This window comes from Gambusia affinis, linkage group LG02 (assembly GCF_019740435.1).
Source record: "Gambusia affinis linkage group LG02, SWU_Gaff_1.0, whole genome shotgun sequence".
Classification (NCBI taxonomy): domain Eukaryota; kingdom Metazoa; phylum Chordata; class Actinopteri; order Cyprinodontiformes; family Poeciliidae; genus Gambusia; species Gambusia affinis.
In genome coordinates, this window is record NC_057869.1 from 25,724,805 (window position 1) to 25,736,931 (window position 12,127).

General features: G+C 40.7%; 1 protein-coding gene across 5 annotated transcripts in view; it reads left to right on the forward strand.

Moving 5' to 3' along the window:
* The window catches only part of cd276 (CD276 molecule), a 100,943-nt gene that overhangs the window by 59,398 nt on the left and 29,418 nt on the right, over positions 1 to 12,127 (forward strand). For all 5 annotated transcript variants that reach the window (XM_044133999.1, XM_044133992.1, XM_044133977.1 and 2 more), the window contains one exon: positions 7,994 to 8,131. In XM_044133999.1, the coding sequence (XP_043989934.1) occupies positions 7,994 to 8,131 (138 nt within the window). The remainder of the gene's footprint in view (positions 1 to 7,993; positions 8,132 to 12,127) is intronic.

Consider the following 12,127-nt stretch of genomic DNA (forward strand, 5'->3'; position numbering starts at 1 on the left):
TGCAGATGTGACCAGGAGGAATTTGTGAGACTGTGCGTTGATCATAACCCAGCGGGTGAAGTGCTGGTAATTAAAGTGGAGTCATTTAATTTAATTTATTCTAAGTTATTGGAGCCACAGTGATTTTTGTCAGTACACATAAAAAAGTTAGATGCATTAATCTGCTTTATGTGTGACGGGATCTGGTTTCGGTTCAACTAGGTGAATATTAACTAAACCGCATAAAAATGCGGCTAAGTATAGCCTATGTTAGTATGATTAGAATTTGACGGGTGAAAATAGAACATGACCGATATCTTTTTAATACTGTCGGTCAAAAACGTCTAGCGCGACCTCTGACCCTGGCGTACCTTTTGTACCATGTTACTGTCCGACAAAACTTCTTAAGTCTGTTTAAAGACACCAGTTACCTTCATTTGTATGTTTGTTGAAATGTGGGGGGGAGACGCCTGACCTTAAACACTCAAACTCAACACAACCTGAAAATCTGCCAGGCGACAGTACTCACTTCGCCACCTCTTAATTTCCCGCCGCCACATTGTCTTGTTTTGGATGCACACACTGCAGTCCTCTAATTCACGTCTGGGCGAACTTGCCAATCGGACCTCAAGTTCATTCGATCTCCAGGTGTCCATTTAGGCATCTGTCAGTGCCACGGCACCCTTGAATAGCAGAAAATATTCACCTGTTGATCAGCCAGATTAAAGGCTGCCTCTCTTTATTGCTGCGGCAGCCTTCCCACATCCACTCATCATTCTAAATCTATAACCCTGCACTTAAAAAGCGCACTGCTTTTGGAGTGCGAGCCAGACTTCTTGCAGAGAAAGATCAGCTAAATGAGCCTCAGACACAGCCTCCAAGTTTAGAGTCACACCAAAAATGACTTTCTTCATCGAGACACATTCCAGCATCCAGGCAGTCAGTCGCCTTGCTAAGTGCCACGCGGAAACACAGTTCTACTTTTGTTTTCATCTGCTGGGGTCACTCGGTCATTCACCCCCTTATCCTGTCCCTTCAACCTTCATGGAATCACTAACTCATCCTCCTTACTCCCTGGTGTACCCTCCATCACTTGCCCCACCACCAGCAGATGGCTTTTATAGTTCTCCCGCTGAGAAAAAAGTGGGCTGTTAGGAACTTTATTCCTATAAATGCAGAGCCATTACTCTGTTTTAATGTGCAAGTCGGCACATCACACACTCTTGTTTGCCTCAAGCCCAAAGCTTCAAGGGAAGGGCAATAATGTCAAACAAATTGTGTAAGTAAATGGGCGGTGGGTTGTCCTAGAGATGAGCACATTACCTCTTCGCATGCCAATAAGACACCGAGGTAGCATTTCGCTGAAAAGCTATTTACTGAAATGCAAAAAAAGAGCGAAGGCTCGAAGCAAAGATGCTGACAGGACAGAAACCTGTCGTCATTAATCTTAGTTTGCCAAGTTTTCCCCTGTACAAGTCACTTCCTTGTCCTCTCCGCACAAGGAGAGGTGTTCCAGACATTACGTGAACAGCTGGTGTGCGTGGCCACAAGGTTTCCACATTGCGCCTCAGTGGGGAGGATTCCAGGGTTTTGACGGACACTTCTGAGGTTGATAATACAAGTTCATGACTAAAACTGAAGCTATTCAATGTCTGTTGACACTAAGGTTATTTTTTCTAAACCTTCTGAATGTTTGTGACCATATTTCCTGTTACTATTACACAGAAATATCTGAGAAACTGCCATTTGACTGATGCCAATTTACAGCACTAGTCTTCCAGGAAGCATGAGCCCTTTAATGGGATAATGGCCTTGTTTAACTTCTGGACTAGCCCCTGGTAGAGCTTGCTTTTCTCTGATCAGCTTATCTCCATTTTGGATCCACCTTTTCTTTTCCTCAACTTTAAAACAGAGAAAGGCTAAGATCAGGTTGTTCATCCTGGCAGTGAAAGAAAAACCTAATTGACTCTTCTTTCCTCCTTCCTCATCTTTTCAGCTTGTCTGCAATGAGCCCTGAGGCCTTTCTCAGCCTGAAGCCATCCTTCTGTCAAGGGACATTATTCTCCTTTGGTCCCAGCTTTAGAGGCGAGGTTTCTTGTAGGCAGGTAAAACTGGGGTGACAGAGCGAAAACAGCTTTGATCTCGCCCGTCTTCACATCGCCGAACCAAGATGACAGGCAAGGGAGTCTTAGAAACACTTTATTCCACCAAAAGTGCTGGAGAGAAAACACTCAGGCTTGTAAAAATGCCTGCAAACTTTGGCTCTTACATTCACCGAAGCCCAAACAATACCTGAGCTGGTCCCTCCTCTGTCCCCTGTAGTGTCTTCCAGAGACTAAGGGAGCTTCATATCGGGCTTTGTTTCCTGTGTTAGAGGCTCCATAAGGAAGTGGCGTTTTATCATTCTCATGCTTGGCCCCCCCAGTAAATATCTTTTTTTTTTTTTTACCATCTCAGTCTTTTGTGGGCTGCTATAGAACACAAAAACTACCCTGCCTTGTATAAGACATAATCGTCAAGGACATGCTCCAGGTGGTTAATACAGCACATAAAGGAGGCTCCAAGTATTGACTTGTAATAATAACCCATTAAATCTTTTTGCTATTTTTAAAACAAAATTGACAGTGCTCGATAAAAAGCGTCAAGGGATGGACACGACGCTTCACATTTTATGCCGAGTGGAGGAAAAAATAAATAAATAAATAACACAGCCACGCCATTACGTATGTTTGGAAACTGCTGCCCCCTCTCTGTTTCAGACACAGTTCTTGTAAAACTGAAGTGCGCCGCAAAACCTCAGAGCCTTCGAAATCCAAGGAATCTGGATTACTTCCATGAGCATTAAACGCCCAGTCTTCTGTTTTTGTTTTCCGAGGAAAGCTGAACTTCATCTCTAGGTTCTCCGGCTTGTATCTCGTCCTTTTAGTCACACGAACATAAAACTCTAAGCAGAATATTGTGATGGGGTGAACAACATTATATATTCTTTGATTAGACACACAATTATGACCAGCTGCATAACAACGCTTCGGTCCTGTAAGTCAATGTGTAAGACATGTGGGAAATCCCCAAATGACCTAGTTTATGTTAATCCAACACATCTAGGCCTCACACAGTAAATTGTCCCTGAAGTTATTGTGGGAAATGACAAGTATTGTTGTTTTGAGACCATTTTCAAGTAATATAATGGGAATGGCATTAATGATAATATGGCAAAAACACATTCTCAAGGATCAATAAACTTTAAATAAGAATGAAAATTTGACACTGAATCTGGAAGACAGTTTAAATATCCAAAATAAATAAGCAAAACAACAGAGATAAGAAATGAAAAAAAAAAATTCAAAGTGTTTGTAAACAAATTTGCCCTTCAAAAAAAAGAAAAAAAAGAAAAAAAAAAGGCTAGTTGAGACCAAAGCAAAAAAGCTGAAGACTTTTTATCCTCCACTTTTGGTAGAAAAATAGAGAAAAGAGAAAAATCAGAAAACATGCAAAAGGAAATTATCGAGTTAATTTTATTTTCTCATGCGATTAATTGATGTATTGCTTATTGCGACAGGCCTAAACACATCATTGTCCAATGAAAAGCTTTAGGGAAAACTAAATCTCTGAATGGAAAGCTGTGGTTCTACAGAGGTAAAGATAGTGCGACTAACTGGGGGTACTGGACTGTGAGGTCCAAATGTCTCACTGACATGGATGTGGAGCGGTACGTCCAGGCATTAACGCATCAACTTAGAGGACTCAATGTTCACTTGGTGTTTAGTATATCGCACGCACTAATAAATACAACGATGAAGTAACCCTTCATCAGTGTCACTCGCTTCACCTGTCAGTCATAATGTTATGCCTGATTGGTGTGTAATGTAATTAATATCAGTGCAGCTCCTACTGGTTTAACATTTAGTCATATTTGTGTATTTTGTACAGACACAGTGAGAACTTGCACACAGCCACGTACCGTTGACAGGCATGTAGACGGTGTGATGTTAGCAAAAACCTTCAGGAGCGCGCTGCTGCACAAGCTAAGCAGTTACCGCTCTGTGTTTTTCTTTCTCTTTAATTTGCAGTTTCTTTTTCAGGCGGTGCTATGACATCTTCGAGCTTTTTCTCTCCTCTCCCGGTGACAGAGTAATTTCCCCTCAATCACACAAATATCTGTTGCAGTTGTTGTACTCGTATGCTTCGCCTGATCTTACTGCCCGCTTGTCTTGGACCGTAGCTAATATTGACTGTATTTTATTTGATTCGCCCTGTCTGCTTTGTTAGCAAATATAAAAATAGGGGACACTTTTTTGGGACTGTTTTATTTCCACTGTATATACAGCAGATCCTTGGTATCTGCAGAGGTTCAGAACCACATCTGTCTGTAAAGAACTAAAATTCGTGGATACCTGAGGCCTCCTAAAAAAAAAATGCTTATAAGTACCTAAAGCAGTACAAACAGCAAATATACCTTAATATGGATTTATACTCACAGTGGAAACAGTCTTAGAGCTGTGAAATAAGTTAACATCTATAGTCTTCATTATCTCCATTTTTAGGTTCAGGTAATCAGCGCCAAAGCAAACGGATGTTGCTCTTAGATCGGCTTGAAACGCCAGCCAATGCCATGTCAAGTAGCATTTTCTCTTGAATATTTCCGAAAATATCCACAAGTAGTCACGGTTTTTAGTGAATAATGAAAAAACCACAAATAATGAGTACACAGTTGGTGGATATTGTGAGTTTTGGTTATACTTTTTGTTGTCCATTACATATGGACCCTTTGGAACGATTTGCCCGTCGGCATGTTGCCCATGTGGTTCATACGGTACATCTGGACTAAAACTAACCACAAGTCCTGTCGCTGAACACAAGTTTTATGACAGAATACATAATGCTTCAATTAACATCCAAACCTACAGACAAGTGTAGAAATGTGTCAATTGCGACACTTTGCCCAGTCATCACCGTGTCGTTTGAATCTTTTCATTAGGTGTCTCTGATCGATGAATGAAAAAAGTGAAGTTATATCTGTTTGGAGCAGCTCCTTAAGTCTGAAGTCTGGATAATGTCACGTTAGAGCCCAAAGGACTCCATTCTTCTCCTGGCATAGAGGGAATAGGAAAAAGAAGGGAGAAAAGGATAGGTAAACAGAGCCATTAGAGACAAATCTATTTCTGAAGAAAACAAAATCACATCATCAAACAAGAGAGAAAGAAAAATATGACCCTGCAGCCCTTCGGGCCTAGGCATTGCAATGATAGCGGACTATGGCATTTGTCTTTATCAGTCTGCCTTGAGGGAGGGAGAGGGCGGTGGGAAGGTGTGAGAGAGAAGAACAGAGGATGAGAGAGACTGTGAAAACAAGAAGCTCTGCACCTTCTTTACTCATCACAAAGTCGCAGACACATCTGTTACATTTTCGACTTCCAGTGACATGATCAGCGTGGGTATGACGATTGCTCTTTCATACATGTTTTGTGGCTTCGCTGCTTGTGGGGCTTTCAGATGGTCATTCTTTAAATATAGCATAGTGAAGCACTCACTGGACAGAGAGCCACAGCCTCATCAGTCATGGCTCGCCTCGGGAGTCTTGCACAGTTTCATCAAAATGACAGGATTGACTTTCCAGATTTTCTCTTCCCTCTCTGACATTTGGTTGTTTATCCTGGTTTGCAAGAGCAGCACCACAAAACACTTCATTGGATCATGTACGCACCTTAAAGGAACTCTGACTCAGCTGACACAGGCCAGAAAGACCTTAAAATACATAAGGTGGTGTATATATTGTTTTTTCCACCTGTGAGCTAATAATTTTTAAGCTGTCATTATTCTGTCTCTGCAAATACTCCTATTTACAGACATACTGACTAGCAGTATGTCAGACATACTGACAGACCGACATGTCTGACATACTGTTAGACGATTTTGGCTCCTTTTGGTTCCCAAATTGCTAAAAGTTGATTTGTTTTACTTCTTTTAAATTCATGTGGACTTAAGTGTGAGTGCGACCTCTCTGCTTACTTTTTCTTTTAGAGTTAATTTCTATCATTTGCTCCTTTTACATTGAAATACATCTGCCTCTGGATAGATTGGGAACATTGTATCCAATTTTTTTTTTAAATTAAGAAACATGAGAGATTCCAAATGAATCTTTTCTCCTCCCCTCTTCTCTGTTATCTTAAAAAGCTTTCATCAAATAATCAGAGCGCTTCTTTGTCACGTTTTTGTGGCATCCCACGAGAATAACAGGACTTTCAATGGAATATTAATAACTGCTATTTTTATTTTTTTATTTTTAACCCCTTTACCACCAGAAATCAAGCAACAGATATACCTAATAAACTGGGTACAAATTACAAACAATGAAATACATTTTCACAGTGAATATCCTGTTCTTAAGGAGTAATAATAACGACTATATTCTCCCATTATAAAGCTAACAGTTGCAGTTTTGCAAGTATGTATGAAACCCACCACAGTTGCACAAGTTGAAAATTTGATCCAATGTTGGCATTTGAGGGAAAGTTAAAAGGAATTAATACGGTGAATTTCATAGCCTTCCACTCAATAGGTTCCGAGAAAAGTCAGGGGCAATCCACCGACTCCCCAAAGTCATTAGGATTCATAGCAGGGAATCAGAAATGTCAGGGCAGTCCATCTAATAGTTTCTGAAAAGAAGACCAAAGGGCTGAACAAATGATATTGCCATCCCCAAAAGGTATTTGCATCTTTCCTTTTATTTCGCATCAGGTACGTTTACGTTATAACAAAATGCACTGTGGAGATTTATTATTATTATTATTATTATTATTATTATTATTATTATTATTATTATTATTATTATTATTATTATTATTATGCATGTTGCATTGAAGTCTGTCCCAAATCAGAGCTGATTCCATGGTCTGGCAAACGCCTCATCATTATGTCTCTCCAATGTCATTCATTTTTTAGACTTTTTTCCCCCCTTTCTGCCTGGAGCGGAGTAACTCAGAGAGACTGTATGCATCGCATCCCGACCCACAGCTATTTAGTTGCTCTGCTGTTTTCTGCCTTTCTTCTCCCTCTGTTCGGTTTGAATACCCCTGGGAAATTGGGGTTGAAAATTGGGGTCTGAAATCTTTTTAGTCTTGCTGACCGGGTTTTATTTCCCCTCACCAGTTTGCAGTTTGCCAGGGCGCTCCAACTAACTTGGACAGCTAATTGTCTGCAAAAGGAATGCTAGCATAACTCCATATTGCTGAGTATTATCTTAATGTTGTATGGTTGAAAACACACGTGTGAAGATGTTTTGCATTGTTTTGATTTGTTTGGTTTTTTTGTTAGTAATTTGAGGTGCCTCCTTGAAATAATCTACTACACATAAACGAACTAGACAACATTTTAGTCAACCTATTTGGAGGGCTGGGGGAAGAGAATGCAATTACAAGCACCTTTGCTTTTTCACAAAATGGCCAGGTTGTGCTTTCCACAACTGTCATGGGGCTATTAAGAAACGGGAGGATATTAAAGCAGCAACATCAGAACTTACATCTGACATCTGAGCAATGTGTAGCAGAAGGCAGGGGGTATGATAGTGCCAACATCATCTGAAAGCTCTGCCAGTGCTTTTTGAGTGAAAGGACAACACAGCCTTGTGCGACTGGTGAGCTATGTGCCATCTGGACACAGTTGCACGACTCAGAAATCTTAATTAGAAACTCTTTCTCTGTTCACATTAAACAAAGGTACCCATGGCTTTGTACTTTTTGTCGTTTCTTGCCTCTCGGGTGTTCTCAAAAATGAATGCAACACGGATGTGGACGCGTTCACCAAAAGCCATAAGTCATATCCTAAAGGCCCTGCAAGCTTTGCAGGATGGATTATTTATACATTTCTCACAATTTCAGCTTTGAAAAACTGCCAAGTAGCGGACTAATGGTGATGGATGTTGTCATAGGTCCACTCTTATTTTAGCTCTGCAAGACTGAATAGAAAGGTTGTAATTTCTCTGCCTATTTCTCACCCTCTGCCCTCTTTGCTTCAGGTCAGAACATTGCTTTCCCTCCGGTGGCTCTGTGGGTTACTGTAGGCCTGGCCGTGTGTCTGCTGGGCCTGCTCATCGCTCTGGCTGCCGTCTGCCGAAGGAAGATCAAGGAAAGCTGTGAGGAGGCCAGAAGAGAAGGTAGGAGAAAAAAAAGAGCAGGTGCAGGTTTAAGCCCTTCATATTTTTTTTTCTGTTTACTGTCGATGATACAGTTGAGCTTTAGTATTGAAATCATTATCTGGGGGGCCGGCTTGCTACGTTCACACAGCAGGCGAATGCAACCTAAATCAAATGTTTTTCATAGCAGCCTAAACGGCACCATTCCCACCATTTCACCACTCCCCTCACCCCCCAAAAAAATCTGAATTGTGGTACTAAGTCGGAAATGTATCTGATAGTTTTCAAAACGTCTAGACCACAGGTCTCAAACTCCAGTCCTCAAGAGTCACTGTCCTGCAGTTTTTTAGATGTGCCACAGATACAAAACACTGGAATGAAATGTCTTAATTTCCTCCTCCTTGTGCAGATCAGTTCTCCAGAGCCTTAATGACCTAATTATTCTATTCAGGTGTGCTGCAGCAGAGGCTCATCTAGAAGTTGCAGGAAACCGGCCCTTGAGGACTGGAGTTTGACACCTGTGGTCTAGAGTCTGAATAGCCATCTTGCATTTTATCCGACTTTGATGACGTTGACCGGAGACGTGTCTCAATCTTGTGCGAGCAGGTAGTTGCAGTAAATTTAGACGTAAACAATGGCTGAAAATAATAATTAGGACACCAGCCTGTGTCAGTGAAGCGCATCGCACACCATTCAAAAAACTCCTGATCTAAAACTGCGGATCCAAACAGACTTCTCATCAGAGGTTGCAGTCAGTTTTCCACAAAACACCATTGCCTTTAGTTGTGCTTTCTCTTTATTAGCTTCCTTCGTCTTGTCATGATCTTGTGACGACACTTTTGGCTCTTTTGCTGAGTAATTTTAAAATCTATCCACAGATGGCGACGTCCATCAACACCGCAACATTACACTGCAGCGTGACATTAGTGTTCTTCTTCTGCACCTTGGAGTCATAAACCGTTCACACAGAAGTTCAATTATGTTCACAACATTCGGTAGAATTAACAAACAAAGAAAAATAAAACAGATTTCAGCACAAAGTCAAAATTGAACATCAAGACATGCTGTGATAACGTAGCCTTAGGTTAAAGTCGTACTTAAGTTGGAACAATTACAATAAGTCAAGTTTCAACTTGAACTATTAGAGTTGATTATTAGATTAATGTTGAAGATGTTCCATTAAAAACGTCTATGTCATTTAGTTGAGTGAAAGTGTCCCAGTAAGTGAGCAGTAGACAGCAACCCAGCCAGGAGACAGAAATGCCCTTTCAACTCTTCTAGAGCCATCGATTAAGTTGAACATTCTGCGGCGGAAACGATTTATCGGCTTAATTATGATGAACCCATCACTGAAATAATCGTCAATTAATTTAGTAATCGATTACTGGCTAACTGGAGTATAGAGACTCAAAAAATTTAACATATTCAGATCTGTAATTAAGTCCAAACTGTACAAAAAAAATATATGCATTTTGCATTTGAAAAACATTTGTCTGTAAATACATTCTACCTCAAGTCACATAGTTTTATGTTCACCTGGTTCAAATTCTGTCAAATAAGTTGCTCAATTGTTGATCAATTGTTCACTAAAGTAATGCTATCTTACTGCATTTTAGGCAATAAAATCCTTATTTTTTATTTTAAAGAGAAAGTGAATTGTTTATTTACAACTTTTAAAGTATTTCTAATATTGTAAAAAGAAAAAAGAGGCTTAAATAAAAAAATCAGCAGAATGGGATTTAAAACACTAATTCCGATTAGCAGATAAATCCATAGATTAATCAATAACTAAAAAAGAAAAAACAGAATCGTGTGTTGAAGCCATTCAACATTTGTTCAAGCCCTCCAGTAATGTGTCAACAGTGCTTACACGTGTTGTGGCGTCGGGCGAGGGGAGGCACAAGAGGAGCAGTAAGCAGTGATGAGATGTTAGCCGCTCAAGGAACTTTGAGAATCCAGAGGGAGTTTTGCTTAATGCACATAGCAGGATTTCGAATGGCGGGACACGTATCTGTGACAGGGAGGAACATCATTACTCGGGCCCAGTAATTAGCATCGCAGAATAGCCGAGTGTCCCCGCAAGTGCAGAAGGAAAAAGTTGTGAAATGAGATAGATACTGCAAAGCCACCAGCTCTGCCGTAATGAGTTCTGCTCAGAGTGCAGGAGACATTTAAATAAAGGTCAGCCAGAGTCTGCACCAGGGCCCAGAGGTTTAAAAATAAATATGGAAGTGACACAGACTCAGAGGAAAGAGTAAATAGCTGCACGGAACATATGAAATCAAATGAAATGGAAAGAGGGAAATATAATGCAGTTCCTCCCACTGGCGAGGCCCTCTGAGGGTTGTGGGGCCCCCTTTTCTTCAGCTGGACTGGATGAGGTGCTGATTCCCTCGCCTGCAGCTCGGACACTGAAGGCGGGATTCATTTTGTGGTCACCCACTGTCTGCCTTATTGAAATGTTAAATCTTTTCTTTTTTGTGTGTGTTCCCTGCCAGCCGTGCATCTGGAGCCTTATGGGTTTTTCCAGTCACAGACCTGAACACGTTCTTTACAATCGTGCAGACTATTATAATCCTGATGGGAGGAATTGCGTATGACTATGGAAGGGAAGAATGGGCTCAAAAACACACATCTAGCGCTGCGGCGGCGCAGCAAAACGCAGACGTGCAAACTAATTGTGGTTGTCTCATCTTTTAATGGTATTCTCTGGCCTAACCAGATTGAAGTTGACTCTCTCTTCACTGTGACTGGATAGGGAGGGCGGGAAAGGTCAGTAAACGTAGAGAAGCGGGTAAGTCATTTTTCTTCCCTGTCATAATCAATGTGGCGCACCAGAATGGGTATCATAACAGAGCAGAGCAGCTTGTGGTATTGCAGTTTTTCCCCGAGTCAGTGTCAGTGTGTGTCTGAGCGCCAGCGTGGCTCTGCTCTCTTAGATATTCTATTACCTCCTTGGACATCTTTATATAATGACTGTGTAAAGGAGGCTGCGCATGCCTCCGCTGGCCCTAACCGAAGTCAGTCATCCATCACTCTTAAGCTCTTTTTACATTCAGACAAGCATGTGATCTAATCAAACCTTCTCTTGGGATCATGCAGAATTGACATGGGACAGATCCTCCCGCCCCGTGTGAGAAAAATAGCTCAAATCGTGGGCTGTGTTTCCTCCCCTCCCCGCTCCCTGCTGTGGGCTTTTAACAATGGGACACACATATTTCACAGAGGTTAACCTTTTGGTAAATAAGCTTTGCTTCGGGCCAAATGCGATCATTGATCAGCTGCGTGTGCATGTGACTCAACTGGAATAACTTTTGTGTCATTTCCAACCAAAGCACTGGCTAGTAAAAGCTTTTTAGGAAAGAAACACATGATTATGTCTTTGTTTACGGAGAGCTGGTTTTGAAACGTATATAATTATTCAGACCTGCTGCTCAATTGCAGGATTCATAAAGCTTTGTGTCCTAATGCGCATTTATGTGTGTCTGTGGTGCAAGAAATAATTAACCGAACCTCAAATTGGTGTACGAGGCCTTGTAAAAGCATTCCTGCTCATTTTTCATCGTTTCTACGTCTTCCATGTTTTTTCCACCTTTGTTATTGTGTTAAGATTTATTTATAAATTACAATCTGAAATTTATATCTAGGCCTGTCACTGTAAGCAATAAATCAATAATATTTGCGTGATAGATTAAAATTAGCTCAATAATTTTTATTTTCATGATTTTGTTGTTTGTTTCTTTTCTCTCTCTTTCTATCATAAACTGGATGATAAAAGTCTTCAGCCTGGTGTTTTGGTCTAAATTGGCCCTCTTTGTTTACAGAGAGTTCATAAATTCATTGTATTTGTTGTTTCTGTTGTTTTGTTTGGACATCTAAAATACCTTCCAGTTCATATTGATCAGAATTTAAAGTTTAATGATATTTGAGAATATATTCTTGCACTAATATGCCATTACCATCATAGTACTTGGGAATGATGTCAAAACAACAACATTGTCATTTATCGCAATGTCT